The sequence below is a fragment of the Synchiropus splendidus genome, chromosome 14, assembly GCF_027744825.2.
Source record: "Synchiropus splendidus isolate RoL2022-P1 chromosome 14, RoL_Sspl_1.0, whole genome shotgun sequence".
In the NCBI taxonomy this organism is placed as follows: Eukaryota; Metazoa; Chordata; class Actinopteri; order Syngnathiformes; family Callionymidae; genus Synchiropus; species Synchiropus splendidus.
In genome coordinates, this window is record NC_071347.1 from 13,251,091 (window position 1) to 13,272,910 (window position 21,820).

At 42.2% G+C, this 21,820-nt stretch overlaps 1 protein-coding gene across 1 annotated transcript in view; it reads left to right on the plus strand.

Moving 5' to 3' along the window:
* The first annotated feature begins 10,620 nt into the window (after positions 1–10,620).
* The window catches only part of mob2a (MOB kinase activator 2a), a 47,166-nt gene continuing 35,966 nt past the window's right edge, over positions 10,621–21,820 (plus strand). The window contains exon 1 of the mRNA XM_053886036.1: positions 10,621–11,132. Within this exon, the coding sequence (XP_053742011.1) occupies positions 11,116–11,132 (17 nt within the window). The 5' untranslated portion in view covers positions 10,621–11,115. The remainder of the gene's footprint in view (positions 11,133–21,820) is intronic.

Below are 21,820 nucleotides of genomic sequence, written 5' to 3' on the forward strand. Positions count from 1 at the left end.
GTTTCAACCGTTCAGAGATTTAATCTGGATTCCACAAAACACATTTCACCAGTTATAGATCCTGATGTTTTTACGTCCTCACCACGAACTATATTGGTTGGCTTGTCCAAGTTTCATCCATTTCGCTGAAGGATCCTGGATTTATTCTTCTATTTGTCCATTCATGCTTCTTAATCTCTTCAGTTCTTCATCTGTTCTCCATCTAGAAGGGTCAAAGAGTTCAACACCATTAACCCAACTCTTCCAGTGTCGCACCACACCCCCACCTGACATCTCCCAAATTGACTCCGGCATGTGAAGCCTGGGAATGTTCTTAAATGAAGGTGCAAAAAAAGCAATGTCCTGGAGGTGTCCAGGTCACGGTGGGATGACAGAGGAATTTCAGGTTGTGTTGCGGAGAAATGAAGTGAAGCACCTGCCTTTTACAACTTAACACCTCCCCCAACTTCGAACAGATGTTTCTAGTATTTACATCCATCTGAAAGTTTTACACTTGGAAATGGATGGTGGAACAGGATTGGTCAAGATGAAAGAGTAACATCTGAGTGGAGAGCCGCACCATGTCGGGCACAGCAAACTTCTGAGAAGCAGAACTCTTGCACAGAGTTGGTCTTCAGTTTGATGGTCCAAATCAACTCTATTGAATACATCCCATAATTTAATCTCATAATGCCTTTTCATTCAGCCACCCTCTGTACAAACTCGTCCCGTCCCATAACGGCACTGCAACGATCTCAGAAGAGTCAAATGTTTGAGACACATAACTATTTCAGGTTGATTTGTCTATAAGGATGTGTGAAGGATGTTCACTCCTGTCAGCGTGAGTCAATGTCTCCCACTCCCTCACCCTGACACACCCTCCAACTGTGTGCACAGAGGTGAGAGGGGGCCCCGTCTGGTTCGCTGGTGCAGTGTTTGAACAGCTCACCTGCCTGAGATGAGCGGCTGCACTTGTCTGTGAGAGCGACAAAGAGAAGAATGAACCCCCCGGGGGGAGCAGGTGAGGCCTCCTCCGACCCGGTGTGGTTCCCAAATGCACCAAGTTTTGGTTTCATGATGTCATCACCGAGCAACTGAGCGTGGTTCTTCTGCAAACAAAACCTTCAGGCTGTTGTTTGAACAGATGCAACAGACAGTGGATCATTCACGTCCGCACACAGGGGGGGAGCTGGTGGTCGCACTCGGAGACTCGCTTCTTTCCTTGTTCCCACCTGTGGAATTCCCCTTTTTGAGGCGCCGTGTGATCACTTTCAGTCTGGCAGCGGTGGATCAGAGGAGATTGGCTTGAGAACTCTACCTCTGTCAAGTTCATCAGTGGCTCCTGTACAAGCTCATAATCTGGGTTCAGTTAACAAAGAGGGAATGTATTTTTCTCCACCAGTCCATGTACTGCATTAAACACACAGTCTATTAAGCTCTCTGTGGTCGGCAAAGTGAGACCCTGGGGCCACGTGAGGTCTCTGTATGTATCAGTCCGGCCTTTATGAGGTCGGTCTGAAACTGAAACTGAGCATTTAGAAATCTTTCCTTGTTTTTTGTCCCCTCCATTTTTTGTTTCTGTTTCAATATTTTTCCATTTATTTATTCCCAATCTTTAGTTATATATTTTTCTATTTTGCCAATATAATTATTGAGCTTTATTGAAGTAAATATGTCATAAATTTAAATTTTGAAAATTTCATTTAGTCTATTAATATTTTTTGCTTTTGATCTATATATATTATTTTTGTGGGAAGTTCATTTTATTTCTTTTGTTTTCTTCAGCTTATTACTGCCATTTTTTCCCCATTCATTATTTTATTTTGTTATTGCATTTTGATAAATTACATTTTTTTTCCCTTCATATTATAATACCTTTTACCTTTTTCACCGCACATTCTTTTTTTTTTAATGATTTACTTTGTAGCATAACCACTTGTGGACACTTCTGTTCACTGTATTTCATATGTTTTTGTTTCTTACAACCTTCCGTCACATGCAATGTCTTCATACTGAAAAGACAAATGAGCTTCTCCTTTCAAGCATGTTAGCATCAACCGGTGGGCTAAAACACATATTTAATGCCTCAAACAGCTCCATGTTTTTGTAGTGTTTTGTTGCGTAACCGTCTTTAGATGGAAAGTTCTGTTTAACGTGACACAGGACCGACCACTGGTCTCAATTACAATCTCACCTGAGAACGATTTCTCTCTCTAAATAACCTGCCTGCTCTTGGAAGAGGCTGGAAAAACCCTAAAATATGTGGAGAAACTGAGAAACCCCCAGTTGAAAACTGAAGCAGGATTCTCTTCTGAATGTTGCCGTGTCGTCCACCTGCCCAAACCTGTGACTCATGAGGGGTCGCAGCCGGGTGCACGTACTTGGGTGGTCGAGCTCCTGGAACCTGCAACAATCTGAGGTGTTGTCGTCTCATGTCAGGCTGGTAAACCCCGTTGAGCAGCAGCCAAACATCTGGACGAGGGGCTGCCTGGCGCCGGGTCCCAGGCCTCCGATATGGAAACATTCAGGAAGTGTTGCGTCACCGTCCTGCTGCATTTCCACTTTGATTCACATATTTTCATCTTTTTTTCTGCCACACTCTTCAGGCCTCTTCAGCCTCTCGCTGTTTCGTCAGGTTTCCAAACTTTTCCATGCGTCACCAAAGATGGCCGGACAGCATTTTTTTTTTTTTTTGCCCTTCTTTCCATGGAAAACTCTTGTCCTTACATAACCCCGAGTCTGGCAGCCGGTTTGTCCCACTATTTCTCTCCCTCCTTCTCTCATCCATATCCATCTCTCACGCAAGCAAGCAGAAAATGGAGCTGGGACTCTTTAACACTGGAATCCATTGATGAACAAATTCGCTCTGAAATTGCAATTCTCTTGTGGCAAAACTTAACTTAAGTTAAACTTAAAACCAAACTGAACAGCAACAGTCTACAGTCTCTAGACTCAAGTGTTATTGCACTGAATGGGTCTTATAGCAAGTTAACCAGTTCTGTCTCAACAATGTTTTTAAGAAGTTCTGTTAAACTCTCTGTGTTAAGCTAAACTAACCCGGTGGAGGGTGATGGTGAACACAACAAGACTGAAATACATTAAGCAAGTGTACATTCAATGTCGGGCTGCCAGTAGATTACAGTTTTTAATCTCAATTAATCGCTTTACAGTGAAGATATCTTGCGATTAATGGCTAATTCATCCCACATTTCGTATCTTTTCTAAAAATAACTAAAAGGAACATCACATGAAGAACCTGCCAGAAGCACGACATTGTTAATATTATTGACCCCTTTTCCTTGAAGTTACATTTTACTTCCTTTAAATTAAACGTGAGATTAATTTGAGATTAACTCATCTTCAGTGTGAGTCATTTAGATTACAATTTTTCATGTATTAACAGCCCTAATGCAAGGTACATTTCTTTTATTTTTATATGCTATATGCTAAAATTAATGAATTGTGAGACATATTTGTTTTCTGATTTTATTCAATAGTGGGGAGGTTTTTCCACACAGATTGACTGTATCATTGTTTTTATTCTACTGTTGCTTCTGTTTTTCTGTCGTTTTGGGTTCATTTTTTCCCATATACACCCATAAAAAGTGGTTATGATCACTGTTTTGATTAGTATTATAAATATAATTCATATGTATATTCGCCCCATTCATCATTATAAATTGCAGATCAGCATCTTGTACTTTGTTCACTCTAAACAACACTGTAATTACTGATTATTAAAAATAAATAAGCATAAGATTTTAACCCCATGAGTGCCACTTTGTTTAGTTCATGATAGAAACAGGTCAAGAAGAACTATGTTGCATCATTTGGACGGTATTTTCTGCTGTATTTTTAAAAATATACCTCCTTTTTGACTATTAATGGACACCATACGCATTTTCCTCCATTACTCCTTTCAACTCCTCCCACCCTGCTCCCGAGTGACAAATACTTTTGAATGTATGAATCCTCAAATAGGTATTTTTGTCTTGGAATCCTGTGTCAAACCCACTTCACACTGAGGTCAGTGGCCGTAGATTGTGGGTGAGGCCGGGCCACATCAAGCGTTCCAGAAATGTCCCCCCCACACACACCAAGGCACTTCCTTGTGTCACAGAAATACTCGCCCTTCCTTGTAAAGTGGAAAATCCTTCACATGGATTTAGAAACTTTTCAATCCACTGATGTTTAGCTTGTACTTGTGTGGCACCCAACAGAAGCATTCGTGTCGTTTTCATTGAGTCTGTCATGAATTGTGTCGCACCAGCGTTTGAGGTTGCACCCACGAACAGGGAGGCGTGAAGGCTGTGCCATGAGCCTGGGGTAATCCCTCCTAATGCAGTTAGTGTTGTCATGGTCACCTCAGAATTACACAGCGTGGAGCGGCGGCCAGGTTGGAGAGCTCGTCTGGCCTGAGCCAATGTTCTCCCAAAAAGCTTGAGACAAGTGGTTTTCCTACATCAACTGTCACTCTCTTATACAAACCTATCTTTTTATACTCACCAATCCATGACTGCACCATTTCAGTTCCTGTGGACCCCACAAGAAGCTATCTTAGTGACATGTTTCCATGGATGGGTCGATAGGAAGCAGACACCAGGATAAGTGCCTCAGAGTGCTGACTGGGCCCTGCAATGCAATTTCCCCAGCTCAGCCAGATGTTGTCCGACGGACTGCTGCCACCTGCTGCTCCCTCTCTGCAGGCCGGTGCGAGAGGATCAATACTTTTGTTCTGGCCGGTTCGGCCGCTCCTCTGGTTTCCATGAGCTCATGTTTTTGTGTCCGCGTGTGCGTTCCCTCACACGTTTTTGTTTGCATGTATGATCTCATCATGCTGTCACTGTGTTTGCATGCTGGTGCTGACTGAGGCAGCTGCTGCTGCTGACATCTGTCTCTGTTCGGGCGTCTGCGGGACAAATGGCATCTCTCTCTCTCTCTGTGCCCCGGTATCAGCCCAATCAGCAGTCCGGGTCAGAACCCCCCCACCCCCCCACACACACAGTAGTCAGCATCAGAGCCTCACAGATCTTATAACTGAAAGTCGGCAGTTTTTCCAAAACCACATCCTGGACCACCAGGTGGATGTGTGGGTGCTGACACCCGGTCTGACCGGTCTGGGGTCATAAATAAATAAAAAAAATGGCTGGCTTGAAATGCAGACAGCCTGATGTCAGCGCTTACAGAAAGTCAATGGGTCGTACGTAGTCTAGCAGGGGCCTGTCCCGTCATCGAGGGGGCAGCAAGGCCTGGTAAATGTTCGGAATCACACTTGATTCTGAGGGTGTGCAGACATTCAGAAGAGTCGTATAAACTAGTTTGCAACCTATATGTATATATATTTAAAAATATTAAAAGTTTAAATTATTATTATTATTATTATTATTATTATATTTAAAATAAAAAAAAAATATATATATATATATAAAAAAAAATAAATTCTTGCTGGAGCACTATTTGACTCCTTTTTCCATGTTTCATTTGGAACATTGGCACTGGTGGATCTTAATGCTACAGTTGTCAAAAGCTAAATGGAAACAGCTCGACTTGTACTGCGTCATTTTCCGTCCACTTCTGTTCCCGCAACAATAACAGCAGCGGCCATCTGTCCGGCTCTCTCACGCCCGCCCTGCAAACATGACCAGCACAGTCCCTGAGACCTAATGCCTGCTAAATGGTTCCCCCACTGTTTCCCACTCTTGAGGTCATTGGAGCTAATATTAGACGCTCATGATGGAAATGTTCTAAATATAAATGTGTGTAGCTGCAGCTGTCATCGCAATATAAATCGCTATAAATGAACAAACCACCTCTTTAAGAGCCCACAGGCATTTATGAGAAGTTTGAGTTGAGTTGGAGGTGTTTGGATGAGGGATTTCTCCCTCAAGGGGCTGGTTCCTTTTCTTTCATATACAATGTTCAGATGCTCTCCAGCTTCATGGACTCCATCATCACCATTGAGAACTATATGGAATACAGCAGCTGGTGAGTTGAAAACCAGCAACTTCCAACAGGTCAGGTGGTGACGGGCTTGTGAGGCTTCATGAAACAGTGCCATCATTTTCAGAGATGGCACTTCCTGCTCTAAAATCTTTGGGATTTAACAACCACTTCAATGAAGCCCCACATCATTTTAAAAGCAAAAGCAGCATCTACTGAGCACTGACAAAGAGGACAAAGAGGTTTCATGACGCCTCAACAGCCCATCACTAGTCACAGGACCTCCCAGGCCCCATGTACGATCCGGAGGCTCTTCTTCAAACCATCTACATCTCTCTCACAGCATTTAAGGAGGAAAGTGGATGTTGTAGAGGACCATGGGAGTCCAAATTGAGACACCTCTGCTGGGGGAGCTAGCGACCTTCATGAGCTTCTCCGGACCACTTCTACTACGGGTTCTAGTCACTTGAATCCTGCACTCGATTGTTGACCTTTGGAGAGACATCTTCATAACCAGCTTAAGTTAAAATTCCTCACAAAGTTTGCATCAGAATTTAATAAACATAACATTAAACTCGGATGTGGTCACACTGAAACTATTTAAGGAGTCTAAGGGGCCGCATTCTTCCTTGGGACTAACATAGGGGCACTGAGGAAAAATATTCGTGCATTAACCTCAAATTTTGTGACCTAAAAATGATAGAATCAGGAAGACATTATGCACTTAAAATATGCCACATAGTTTCATTTTATTCAAATATTCTCCACATAAATCATGAATAATGGAAGACCTTTTGAAGAGTTGAATATCTTAGTTACAGAACTCCAAGTGAAGCATGTAAATATGAGATTAAAAAAAGGCTCTGGATTTTCTGTATTTTTTTATTTATTAATCCAGAAATAAAAGTGAAGCTGAAGAAAGAAGATAAACTGTAGCTGTGCTGTTTTATTTGCTTCACAATGCGCCCCAGGCCACTCGCTGCTCTCCTTTGATCTAAAGGCCTTGTGTTTAAACCATCATTCGCCATGAAATATGGGTCTTGGATTGTATCAGTGTTGCTGAATTCCAAGCGTGCAAGCGCTCTAAATCTCATTAAGTCATTTAAAGCGACTAATCCTGGGCTGTCTCCAGCAGCACAGGCGAGGACTTGCTGCAGACCTGCTGCTCCTCTCTTATCATTTCTTGTGACGACCTCACAGCCACATGGCCGCTATTTCTGTGGAGTTGCTTCTGGCACAGAATGACTTCATGTCTGATTCGCCTGAAACGCGGGGAGCTGCTTTATCAGTGGGATCATGGAAAACCCAGGGCATAAAGCTGCCTGCTCCCAATGTTCTGCCACTTAGTGAAGGTTTTGGTTGCACGCCACAGATCGCTGCCTCCTGTCTGTGTTCAGATGAAATGAATTCTCCTGTCAGAGTTTCTGCATCTTCACACTAGGGACCTCTCATCCGAGGTAACACGGACCTTCCGATCTTTCCTCTTCTCTACCGCTCGCCGGGATGCTGGAGTCAGGTGGGTCTGCAGACATGAGTAATGTGGCTGAGACTGACTCACTGGCCGAGACATCAGCCGTCAGCGTGGAGCCAGCGATGACACAAGCACAATAACAACACACACACACACACACACTTAGAGGATCTTAGTAAATGGCCACAGTGGCAGACAGACTTGGTGGAGCCACCGGTCGTCATTATTATCACCTTATGATGTGATGGTGTTGAGAAACTGCAGCTCATCAACCAGAAATGACATCAGACGTCTGACAGTAAACAACCACTCACAAACTGTTTTCTTATCGTCATAAGCTCCAATACAGCTGCCATATGCTCTCATTTCTGAGCTGTAAAAAAGTTTGAATATCAAAATACAGCATATAAAGTCAATATCTAAAGTGAAACTAGAGGCAACGGTACATAACATACCTCTGCCAAACCACACATTTTCACCAAAACTGTAATCGTTTTTGCACCACATGCACTTTGCTGATGTTATTGGTGTTAAATATATTCCGTGTGCGATGTGCTCAATCGGCCAGCTGGTGGCAGTACACTGAGGCGCTCATCGACACACCGTCAGCGGCAGCATGAACTATAATTGCATATCATGTCAAGCTTTTAGAAATAAAAATAGTAATAATAATAATAATAATAACAATAATTCATGCAAATGTAAGAATTTCATTTAATGCTGTTATCACGCTGTTTTAATTTAATTTTTTTTTATTCTTTGTAGCACATTTAATATTGAATAACCACAGAATTTGGATTATAATACATAATAAAGTATTCCAACTTGTAAAAATGATAATGCAATGCAATAGAATAGAATAGAATATGACATGATATGACATGTAATGAGGTATAATAATGTTATGATATGTTATGTTACATGTGTATATTCTATTCTATTCTTATACATGCTTGTGTTTTTTTCTGTGCTGTTTGAATGTATTTGCTTGTCATTGTAATTTTGAAAAGAATACCGAATTACCACAGAATTTGGACCACAAATAAAAACTTCAACGTCAATTTAACATTTACATTACATTACTCCGTGGACAAGACACCCTCCAAATGCATCCACCCCAGAGCACTTTTGAAATGTAATAATAAAGTTGCACTGTGTGACCTTAAAAGTAGTCATAATACAGAAGAGGCAGAACGACAGATACTAAAACTGGATCTGATTTTGTACAGTTTAGTTTATGAAGCGTAGGATCGCTACGTCCTCAACTATAGACAAGTGTTCACAGTCACATGCTGCAGCTCTGACTCTCTGTAACTTTGGACTGGATGTTGTGGAGCGGGAACATATCGACCCCGGACGGGTCCGTATTGATGAGTGGATAGATTTCAGGAAGTGACCTTGTCCAACTCAGACAGTCACCTGACTGAAGCCGAGCTCACTTTCCCACAGAGTGGATCTCTGGCACCAGCAGCTCCGATGCAAACAGACCAGTCATATTATTGCAAGAGGTCAATGTGGCGTCAGCGGATTCTTTTATGATGGGAAAGGAAGAGGGTATCCAGAATAAAAACGTTGCTGAGTTTCATATTTTCACATTGGCAGAAAGGTGACACCTCCCTTAAACACAGCCACTGTCTGCCTCTAACCCCTTGTGCATGACAACCAGTGCTGCAGCCTCACTGCCAAAAGGTCATGGTTGATCTGGCATCTTAACATACAGAGGAGTCATTTTCTCCGGGCTCTGTGGTTCCCGCCAACAGTGCCAAAACAAATACATTTTTAGTTTGTCATTTCAAATTGAAAGGAGGCGCGTGCGTGTGCATGCGGCTGTATAATAATGAAAAATACTTTTAAATGCACTAGCGCCATCGTGTGGCCATAAAAAGTGATGCACGCAAGACCGTCACCGCGTCAGTCATGTCTGATGCCGCACCCACCTCTTGTCCTATTGGCGAGTTATCGAGCCCATCAGCCAATCACATGGCTCTGCCTCCTGTTAACAGGGCTGCTATTGTTACACGCCACTGTGTCAACTGTTATTTATAGAGGATGTAGAGAGGAGCATGACAAGGAGGAGGGGAGCAAGAGGGGGAGAGATGATGGCGATCATACATCATGTTTTCAATGGGTTTCAAAGAGTGGCAGACGAGGAAAACATCATCGTTTCATTGACAGGAAAAGTTCTTTCAAAGCTGTGCAGGTGGCCCCCACCAGGAAAATCCCCTTTAATATGACAGAATAAATAAATGTAATTTAGTTTTTTTTGCATGAGTGAATCTTCTTTTTATTTTTATTTTTTATTTAGAAGCACACCACACAAGCAACATGTATTAAATGTATTATGTCGAAAAAGAAGAACAAAATGTAAAGCAATATTTCCACACTGTAGATAAAGTTTTTTTTAATACACATTTGTGATCTCATTTGTTATTTTATTAATCTGCATATACTGTTAAACCTACATTTGTAGATGGCAAAAATGCATTGCTATATCTGAGGGTGTCTCCTGTGTGTGCAACAGAAAACATAAAGCTCACTTCCCAGAGTCAGTAGACAGCTGGTTGCTGAGAGGTGTGCAGTTTATGGTGCGTAATAACTTATCTGGGCATTCATTGCCTCGATCCAGCTCAGGTCCCCTCAGGTCAGCGCACTCGAATGCCTTCCTGCTAGGATATACAGCATGAAGCGACATCACTCAAGGTTTTGTTTGAAAGCTTATTGCCTCCTGATGTCTTCTGGTGAAGAACACTATCAAAGGCTCACGGGTCAAGATCCTGATTCACTGGTGACCCAAGGCCAATGCATTACTCACTCTGCCCGACAGTTGGCCCTGTCACAGTCACAATGACATTATATAGATTTAAAGGCCTTTTTAAATGACATATTTATTCTAAACATGTTAACCTTTCTATGTTAATAGAGAGGCCGGTTGTCATTTAATACCATATTAAATTTGCTCATACTATTACTGTTAAATATCAGACAATTAGTGAGATAGTAATAATAAAAAATCTACTTGAAAAATAATATAATTTACTTCCAATGTGTTTTGCTTAACACGTGTTTGGAATATGAATGTGCATAATTACCAAACAGACAATGTTGTCCTTTTTATGATCAAAGACGTTGGTAATAACGACAAGCCAATATAAGACGAATCGCGCGTCTTTATTTCTTATTTTCATTTCACACGATGGAGCGTAGCTTGCAGTGTGTTGCTGTCGAGTCCACGCGTGGATCACTGACGCTCATCGCAGAGTGGGTCGGGCGTGTGCGTGTGTTTACTTCCGGACTGTGAACAGTCTCGCGGCTCCGGCACTGATCCAGGCTGTCAGCAGCTCGGCAGCCATACACGGATTCATGACAGAGGTTACCGGGGTTGACGGGCGCTTTCCCAACACTCCAGCCTCCCTCGGTGCCACAGCAGCCGGGCCACAGTCGCTCCGCTGCCCCGCTCCTCTCCCCGGTTATCAAAGTCATTCAAAGCTCGGATCCCGCTCTCTGACCTGCCTCCCTCGCTGCTGCCGCTGCTGGCGAGCAAAACAAGGACGCTCGCTCAAACTTTAAGCGGCGTTTGCCTCGGACTCACTCGCAGTCAAGCAGCTGGGACAGAGCACCGGAGGGGAGCGGCAGGCGGTACCAGGGGGAGCCCGAGCAGCGAGGGTGGTGGCCGGATCCAGGTCGGGGTCGCCTCCGGCTCCTGGTGCCAGCTAACGTTAGCAGCCATGGAGTGGTTAATGGGGTGAGTACCAGCTAGCTTCGGCTATGACAGGTCAACTGCGCACTCCTGCTGACGCTGCCTCAAATACTGCAATAGTTTCAGCTGACACCACGCCGACCAGCTCGAGCAATAAACCCACGCCGATAAATCATCTCATTTTTTTGCATTCTCACATTTTAAATCCCGCTGCGGACGGGTAGCATGTTCATTAGCTTAGCTTAGCTTAGCTTCTTTCCACCTGCGACGGTTCCCCGAAGCTGGCTTTTCTGAATGAGCCAGGGTAACGTCTTAAATCCCGACAACTACTGGGGTATATTAGATAAATATGTCCTCGGTTTATTTATTATTATTTGTAACAAGTGGTGGCTCGGCTGGAATGCTAACGTTAGCAGCCTGTCAGTAGCCAGGGTGAGTTTATTCCCTGTGCAAGGTGCGTCTTCTCTGGGTTCCGAGACTCGGACTATTGACAACCACCGTGCTGTCACTGTGACTTAGTTTTGATGTTGTTGCTCGTAAAACCATTCGAAAGAACAGCATTTAAGAAATTATTTTTAAAAGAATTGTGTTTGGATTGTGGTCTGTCAGCTGTGTCTGTTAGGGTTCTGAAGTTGACCAAAGGATTTGATAGTGCTATTACTGTTGTACTGCGATCAAATCCCTCCAAACCACGAGTAAAGTATTGTGTTTCTCATTCATGAATACATTGTTATTAACCTGTATTTGATCATACATTATAATGGTTTAACTTGAGAAGTTTGCTTAAGCAGTTTTCAAGTTGAGGAGCGTGGGCTCCAGCCCATGTTTCTGGAAGATGACCTAGCTTGAAGCAGTTATTTTATCTGTTAGGCCCAAAAAGCCTCATTCAAACAGTTTATATGGCTGATCTTATGGTGCGTTCCAGTTACACACCCCAAACAGAATCCTCACCAACCCGAGTACGCAATCCAAGATGGCTTCCCCAAATGTTAGATTTGAATGAATGAAATACGCCTAACACAGTATGCAAAATGTGCGTTTCCTCTTCATCCTGAAAGTTTTCTAGTTGCTAACAGACCGCAAATTTATCACGTTATTTTCCGGCTTTGATAATGGGAATGCCCTGAACTCTGTTTTGACGTTATTCCCAGCTCCCACTTCTGACATCACTGGAATTATTTTGGCTACACTCTATTTTAGAGCTCTACTCAAGCCAGAGCAATTCTAATGGGAATCATTGCAAATGATTTAGGTGAGCTGATGTGCTGCGTACTGCTTCAAGATTTTGTATGAAACTTTCCGATAGCAGATGGTTTTTGTCCCATAGACTTAGGTGCCATTTACTTAGAGACAAAACCATTGATTTCACCACTGCTTTGTGTCGGATGCAGTGTTCAACAACTTCTAAAAATGGGGTCTAGAGTGGAAATATCAGCGCCAGACGTATGTAAACACTCCACCTAAAACATTGCCTGTGTGCGCCATGTCAACCAGGCTATGATCCCCTCGTGGGTGCACAGCATTCGCCCTCATGCTCAAGTAACAAGTGATAAAACTGTGCCAAAGTATTGGAAGTATTCAAGTGTTTATACATTATATATTATATATTTGTGGTGTCTATTGAAGCAACGCTGTCAGTGGGTGACAGTGACCAAGCCAGAGCTCATTGCTACGCAGTTAAAGTCTGAGTAAGAACTGTTATATAAAAATACAGTGGACAGACTGCTATGGTCGCATCCAGTGGCTTTCAGTGGTGCAGTCGCTGCGTGAGACCTAAATATGTCTGACAGGTGAGAAATGTCACTGCCGCAGCAGTTAAGTTGCAACATGATTCAATCATACTCCATTTCATGTCACTGAAGTAGTAATTTCTGCAAAAGTTAACTAGTGAAGTTATCAGCTAAATCTAGTTCACTAAAACACTGTTAACACGTCAGCTTTTCAGTTTCACCTCATTACATAAACCAACAAGTAAAGCCCTCAAGGTCGCATCTGGGATTAACCATTAACTTCATTCAGCCACACTGGCTTAAAAGTTAAAGCGACTGTTCTCTTGTCATTTAGAATTTTAAGAAGGCCTTACTTGTGGCACCTGGATCATTTTAACAGCCTTTAAAATGTTTGTTAAAATGTATATTGTCTTGTTTCACAGCTAGTGAGGTGTTGGGCTTTTTTCTGTTGTTGCTACTGTTGTCTGTTTATCAGGTTAGCTGGGTGCAGCCAAAGGGTGGAGACCAGCTGTCTGGAGTGTTTCTGCAGCCATGTGACATTTTGGCTGTGTAATAACACTTCAGTCTGTCTCTTGACACGCATAGCTGACATGCTGTATAAGTCATATTCAACTGTTTTTTTTCACCAGGAATGTATTAATTGCATATCATAGTCTCATGCAGAAGAATGACTGAGTTGTAGTCTCTATAGCTTGTGTCTTTTTTTTCCAGTATGCAAAGTGCAAAGTCTGAGCACTTTGTGTTTCTTTGTGGTGACATCATCCAGAAGTTCAAGATTTCAAAGTCATGTGAAGAAGAGATTATTGTGTGTCCAGTAGAAGTTCAAGACAAAGACGAGATGACTAGCATGCCAACAGTGGCGAAGGGTGATTTATTTTTCCCATAAACACTGACCTTTAGCTCTTTGCATGTGTTCTGCTTGTCTGCGTGCATCAGTCAGAATCTGGCTGGGAAAAAAAGAAAAGCTCGACAAATTTGATACTTGTGGAAAGAGCCGCAATGAGCAAAATAAGTTGGTTAAGTCCTTATTAAGAATCTTTGTTCGGCTGAAACATAAAAACGAACAAAGCAGAGAAGAGACAAGACAATGACCGCTTCACGTATGCTTTAGTTTTTACGCTTATTTATTTTATCTGTTAAGTTTTGAGGACACTGAGTTGACTTCGGTTTCCTTTCGCCTGACTATGGTATCAGCCCTAACTGGTTTGCTTCGTAATCTTTCAGTTAATCATCATCTCCCCCTCCTTTGGTGCCTTTAAAACGCACGTAACCCTGAGAGTATTTTCCGATTAACCCTTGTTAACCTTGTGGTTGCTTTTTCTGTTGACAGCCAAATGTAATTTATTATGAATTGAAGTACAAAAGTGTTTGTCTTTACTTGTGTACTCCAGAAAAGGGTTGTTTTTTTGTCTTCAAGTGTGACTCTGGAGTGAACATTTTGCTCTTGTGACCAACAAGCAAGAGTCAAAGGGTGGGCCCATGAATAAGTAAAGAGAGAATGTATGGCCACTGAATAAAGGGTGTCCATGCCAGGCTAAACATGGGTAGGAGGCGAGTCTATTGGTGTATGTTAGCCAGAAACAATGCTGTTTATGAAAACTTAAATAATGCATGAGGGTGGTACTTATCGTGTTCAAAGCGGGTTCCCTATATCACTTGTGTCATGGTCTACACTGATACTTGGGATCGAGTTGCAGTCCAGACAGTGTGACGACACGGTTTGAGCACTGTATGACCTCATCTGTCCAGTTTCAAAATTAGACAGGATGTTGACTCACACGAGGGATGTGCATTGTCTAAATGTGTCTCTTTTTCCTGCGTGGTGAATTGGCAGAGTGTGACAGATGTTTAATCCCTTTGCTTTTGAGTGATGGATTGGATGTGGATGAAGAGAATGGAACTGGGTTGCGTGTGCGGGATGCCTAAGCTGAATATGTCTAATGTACACTTAACTGTGATTTAATGAGATACAGACGCTGTGTCGATATCCTGTTGAGCCAGTAGAGTGTAATGGATGTAAGAATAAAATAAAAGACTCCAGGACCACTTTGTTTTTCACGATCAGCTTTTAAGTCTCCTAGCCCTGGTGATATCGCACTCACTAGCATGTAAACAAAAGATTTAGACAAATACATTAAGCCTTTGAGCTCATTGTTGGAGCTATCCCATTCATTTATTGTTAAAGTTAAATTGGCATTTGTGGCTATGAAATGGGTTGTATAGGAAAACTTGGGTTTGGACATGCAAAATGAAAAGTTACATTTTGTTCACGTTTCTGATTACCTGTGTACAAAAATAATGATACTCTCAAATATCGCAATGCTCGATTGTGTCTTACTGCCTTGATATTTTAAGTCAGATAGATCAATATTTAATACTTGGATATGCTGCTGCATTTGTTTAATACCAATCTTGATTCCTCTGTTCCAAATTTAATTGATCTGACGTCATAAGAATAAACATGAATTCATGCACTAATATTTTTTTCCACCTGAAAATGATGTTTTTTGTTACAGTATATTGCTGATATATATATCTTGCAGTGTGTCGTATTGACACTCCTGTATCAGGATACGTATTGTATCAGTGATATTACTGATGATGATTTAAATAAGTATTTGATAAACTCCACTTCTCTTTAAACTCCTATAACAATTTATCATGAGATTATGTGGTTTTTAATCTCAGATAGTGAGATTGCCAGGCAACTTCCTGAGAAACCCCCCTGTATTCACACTTCCTGCCAGTTTATGTGCTTTTCTTACCGGGGACTTTATACAACCTTGTCCTGATGTTACCTCTCTCTTCCTTGTTTCTACAGCACACACCTATAAACAGACACCACACACACACACACATGCACAACTACACAGTCCAGGCGGCTGTTGCCACTGTCTGCTCCACAACTGCACGTCTGATAATGGCCAAAGACAGATAAGTCAACGCCATCTCAGAGTGCACCTGCTCAAGAGCAGAAGCTAACCAGCTGTGTCACGCTGTCTCCATACAAGATGCTGCCTTCAAATTTTCGGCCACAGTCTTGTGCAAGACCGCAACCTTTTGATGTAGCATGTGCTCATCTACAGTTAATAAATGGTAATATTATATACATATATTTTTTACTTCCGATTCTGTCTGTGATTGGAAGGATGAGAATTCTTTTGGATTTTCTAATGTATTGTGATATATTTGGAACTTTTTACTTACTGTTTAATGTACTGTTTCTAGTCACAATTTAAAGTACATATTCTGTTTACTACTTTAAGGTTTACTGCACCTGGCACCGTTCATGCTGCTAATACTCCGCTGGGAGCCGAGTGTTTAACAGCCGTGTAAGGCGGCCAAAATCTTGAGCAAAAATAACACTTTGTATTTAACAAGTGCATTGTCTTGAGAGCGGAAGAACAGTTTCGGGGGGAAAATCCCTCACTGATTCACCTGATGTGAAGGAAGAAGTGACGATAAAGAGAGGAACTAGAATAACTGATTCATTCTGTGCTCTTAATAGTAGTGTGTGATGAAACTAGTTTCTTCCATTTCAATAGTCACGTTGAATGTACTTCCAGAATTGAGAAAAAAACATCACATCATCAAGTTAATATTTAGTAATATACCTGCCATTTTTCCACAGTAGAATGAAACCTTTCCTTGTGCACTTCTAAGGGTTATTAACATTTCCTGCTGCGGGTGGGTGGTGAGAACCTTGACACACCTAAATATTCCTCTCATTTAATATTCACGGATTTGGCTGGTAAATCTGTGTTAGAGCTGCTGTTTTGTTTAGCTTTTCACATTTAACAGAGGGTTGCTTTGAAATGTGTCTGTTGAAATTCAAGCAAAAATGACTTGCTCTTTATTTTTTGTAGTTTGTTGTTTCTTGTGCAGTTTAACATTACTGTTAGATGTGCTCTGTACCAGAGTCACACCGGACATCCGGTGAATTGAAACAATCAACACAAGCTCACTGGGAATATTTAGTCTCTTCAACTTTGTGCATCGGAACCAAAATACCATGCTGATGAAAAAGGTAGGTTTGCTGAGCCTGTAGCAAAGCTCATCTACGTGAAATGGAAATAAAGCTTTATATGGTTTGACACAGAGGGACACAAAATGCACATTTCTTTTTTTTGTTCTTCTGTAGTCCATTGGTCCATTTTCACTACAATAGCGTTGTCAAGCTAAGTTCTTTTTTTGTCTATTAGCTCCCCTTTAACTACCCAACCATGTCTATGTTTAGCCGGATGAATGGGTTTCTCCTCCATCTGCATGTCTAGCTTTCCTTCCATTTAAGTCTGCGGCCCCGATCTTTCTCGACAATGATGAGCTGAGACGTTTGCGTGCTTGTCTGCAGACTGAGCTGGACTGCTCACTTATAGATGCCACAGCCCCTCCTTTAGAGATATGGGCCTCAGCTGAATTTATATATTTATATAATGTAGATTCAAATATTGTTATTACTATTGTTATTACTAATGCTTGCATGTGTCTAGACTAAATAAAAGTTATTGTCTTCCATTAAATATTTTGTTTCTCTCCTGTGAACAAGTCAGAGACCTAGAGAAAAAAAAACAGTTTTCCATCTATAATTTAATAGATTTATTCATAGGCGATAGCATGTAAACAGTTTTTTGTGCTTTGGCTCCATACCGTCCTAATTTTGAAGCCAACTGCTCGCCATGTCTTTGTATTTATTTTAGGAAGAGAGTAACAGAATACACCCAAGTAGCTCAGAACAGAGTAAACGTCAGCATCCACAGTTAAGTCTCAGCTGTCGGACTGTGGATGAAATTTGCAGATGACTGCAGTTATCATTAAAGGTGGCAACCAATGGCAACGGTTGCCAGTTAAATACTCAGGCTATTTGTTTTTTTCTTGTTATATTTTATTTGTAACATGCAAACGGCCGTGGGGTTAATGTAACTGATCAGACCTGCTTCTCCGCCTGCTCAGATGGGTCCTGGCACGTTCAGTAGCTTATTACCGGCTCGGTAGCTGAACACAAACCACACGATTAACAAGCATTTAAGGTGGAAAACTGGAGATCCCAATGTTCTTGCTGATCAGGAAATGAGTTGACAATATTGAATTATCATTCATTATCATTCAAAAGCAGCTAATTCATCCAACTTGTTTGCCTCTTACAGTTTTATTTAAGATCATATTACCATGCTGATTGTTGACCTACACCAGCCTCTGTGGCAACAGCTGCCACAGGCTTAAGAGCAGATATTGCACTGTCGGATGGATTCATGTCCATGGCTGGCGCTGGCAGCATGGGTCTGTAGATCTTCTAAAATCAGCTCTACCGCCTGTAGAAGTGGAGTGGAGTTCGGACCGTGGTGTAATAATTTAGAGTAAAGGGTTTCCATGCAGTTTTTTCTCTTTGACCCTAGCTGCGATTTCATAGTAGCCATTCACAACATGGGCTCCTTCAGGCTCTTTGGAGGTCAGGCCTCCATGTTAATGGATAAAAAGATGGAAGAGGGGTTAGCTGAGGTGGAAGGGAATACAAAGACAAGCAGGATAATGAAAACAATGAAAGGGAATGATGCTAACTGGTCTGACTGCTACATGACTCATTTCAGACGGAAGGAAGGTGTGATATGAAGCTGAATGGGAACCGGCAACATGGTTCCCCGACAATAGCAATGGGAGACTGTATGAAGGGCAGATTTCAGGGCGAAGGCCACGACTGGTGATGCTGTGAAAGTAAGCGGTTTGAGACAGTTAGCTTGGGAGATGGCGGCACAGTCAGCAGTACCCTTTATGAGCTCCTTATTCAAGGTGCTTAGTCCAACTTATGTTTGAATGAAGAGTCAGCTGCAGCTTACTTGTCCTCTCTAGTGTGTTGAGCATGAGGTCAAGCTTCAGCTAAATTCAGTTGGTGGGCTGCAGGTGTGTGCGTGCGTTTCTGAGCCAGCTAAAGGTTTGTCCTTGATGGCTGAGCTCAGCCACAAGGCTGGTCTGCAATGTAATTGGATTAGATATCTTTGCGTTGCATCGCTTGAAGTGAGGTGTGGAATCGCATAGACACACACATGCACACATGCACACCAGACACACACACTTGAAAAGCCCTCACATCCCTCCAGGCTCATCTTCAAGGCTTTACACCTTCTTTGACGCCTTATTATATTTTTTCTTTATTCTTGTTTTAGCAGCAGTTTCCTGCTCCTGCAGTAATTATTACAACCCACCTTTTCTATTTTAGATTTTCAGAATTGCAGAGCCCATTTGTGATGCTGATGTTTTTGTGTAAATTGATTTTAGTTATTGTACATGAAGTCTGCATTTCCTGTTTTTATTCAATACTTTATCCGTGCTTACCTCTTATTGGAATACTGGTTATTTTTCACAGAAATCTGCTGCAAAAATGTGCTAAAAAAGTGAAAAACAGGCAAATTATTTGTGGAGTGTATGTGTACAGTAAATGGAGATGAGGTTTTGTGCACTCACATCCTGCTGAATACACTCAGTATAAAGGCAATCATCTTGAAGAAGGAAGTCTAGTGTCCTTGACCTTTCTTTCATTGTGCACTTCCTGTTTAGCAGCTTTGCGAAGGAAGTTACATCTGTTTTGATGGCTGGTGTGTATCCTCTGTCCCTTATATTTACAAGTAATGACTACATAATATTGCAAAGGCAGTGCAGCAGAAATTACTGTCTGCCACAGTGTCAGAGGTCTTTACACTTTAAACTTAATTTGAAGGGACCATCTAACTGCAGAGTAGCATGACATATTGGGAAAAATATGGTGAAGTCCTTCAAATAAATTGTTCATTTAAATATATGAATTTAAGAAGACTCCTCCTGAACATGGGATCTCAATGTACGTAGTTGCTGTGCTGTGCTGGCCTTCATCACTCAATGTAACCCTTAGGTTATGTGCTGCTTGGCTACAACGGTTGACAAGGTCCTCTGAGATCACAGTAATCCATAAAACACAATTGGGCTGATCATGTGCGGGGTGTGGTAACGTGTGATGATTCAGGTTTGCTGAACAGGTTCAGGCAAGAGGCTGTTATTGTAGGATACACAGCAGCCTTATGAAGCAACCGACCATGTTCTTGACTGACTCCTCACACCTTAACAGCCCAAGTGCACTCAGAAGTCATCACTGGGAGCATTTGCAGAACGGTTAGCAATATCAAAGAAAAGCTTTAACGCTGACAAGCTAACACCAGGAGCCATATGTTTCATATGTGTGTGTGCTGACAAGACTTCCGTATGGCTTTGATCCGCACATATGGGCTGTGCATCCTTGAAGTCGGCCTCCTGACACCATGTGAACAGAGGGGCGAAATGCAGGGGGTCGCATCGATGAGTTGTCTTCAGTCTGCCGAGTCTGCCTTTTTTGTTACAGCCAAACAAATGCGTGTCAGAGGTTTGCAGTTCCAAATTATTAACTTATTAATTCATCTATTTTTTTTGTATGATGAAGATTTTGTCTGCTGCACGTTGGATTAAACTGCTAAAAAGACACAAATTGAGCTGCCCGCTATACTCGAGCCTCTCAGTGGACAGCCAAGGACAAGAAACTCTGAGGTCAGTTGAGTGGAGGATGGAGATGTTTTCAAAGGGAGAGTTTCATTTGGAATGGAGTTCTTAAGAGATTTGGGATCATCTGATTTCCGCTGCCGAGGTTCACGTTACTGCCGGGGAGTTGCTCTGTTCTGTTGTGAGGAGGAGATACTTAAAACTGGACACTGTAACAACACAAGCAGCACAACAGGGTGTTTGACCCCTATAGGGCATCTGATGTTCCCTTTGAGGATGTGTGTGTGTTTGTGCGCGTGTGTGTGTGTAAACAAAGATAAGTCTGACTGACGGAAGGCTTACAAACTCAGGACATGCTTTATCCGTGCACTGTCTTTTCACACACGTCCTCACACTCCAGCGGCACACCTTTGAGCTAGCAGTTCTCAGCTGTGGAGCACAATGTAGCAGCACTCACAGCCATGAACCTGCTAAATGAGACCTTTTGAAAACCTTTATAATCACCAGTGGTCTTTGAGCCAAGCTGCTCATAATAAGCACGTACTGATCCTGGATCCAGATACGAAGTTAGCTGTGAGAGTGGTGCGTAAGCAGAAACACGGTTGTGGGAGTTTTGCTAGCAGATCTCTTCCGTTCTATGTAATCTACAGTGGGTCCTTCAGAGAGAGAAGCTGCACTTCTGCGTGCAATAATAGTGAGGAGCCAAACTTTGAGTGAACTTAATAGAATTTTGTTAATCATTTAGTTCTTTTTAACTTTGTTTCCATGCATTTACTAAAAAGACAATGAACTGTTCTGATCAAGGAAGACTACAAACATAAAGACATGGTGAATGTGAGTTTCCCAGCATCCTAATATTTGTCCATTATTTCCTTCTTCCTTTCAACAGTCCGTGTGTTGGCTGTGACTTCAAACTGATGCATAGGTCGGTCTCTTGAGTGGTCTGTGTTGTTGGAACCTATCCGGACTTGACTCATTTCTATTGTGCTCCTGTTGGACGCTGGTCTTCATCTCCCTCGTGCTGTCTCTAAGCCGTTTGTCTACATATTCAAACAGCTAAATGGACGCCAGTCATACATCATCATCATCATCGGTGTACTGAGCAAAGCCACCGAGCGCTTATTAAGAGCGTGCCGCTGATTTATTGCCACTTTTAACCTCTTTAAATGAGGCTAAGTGAGGTGAGAGGCAAGAGATTAGCCTACATGAGACGTGGTAGAGGGATCCCGTGTGTAAAACGAGTCGGGACTCCAGGCTTGCTGCTGGGTCTCATCCACTCAATCCTCATAACATTACACTAAATAAGTTAACAATCCGAGCCAGGTCGATAATTCACTTGAGTTCCAGAGTCAACATGCTTTCCCGTCTCTCCTGTCTAATTAGTGTGCAACAAAGTCAGTACCTGTTTTGGCTTGTAATTTGCTGTATTAAAAAGCTTGACACGAACATGTGACCATAGCTGAAGTGAAAGTATGAAGGCTTTTTGATGTGGCTGGGTTCTGTGAG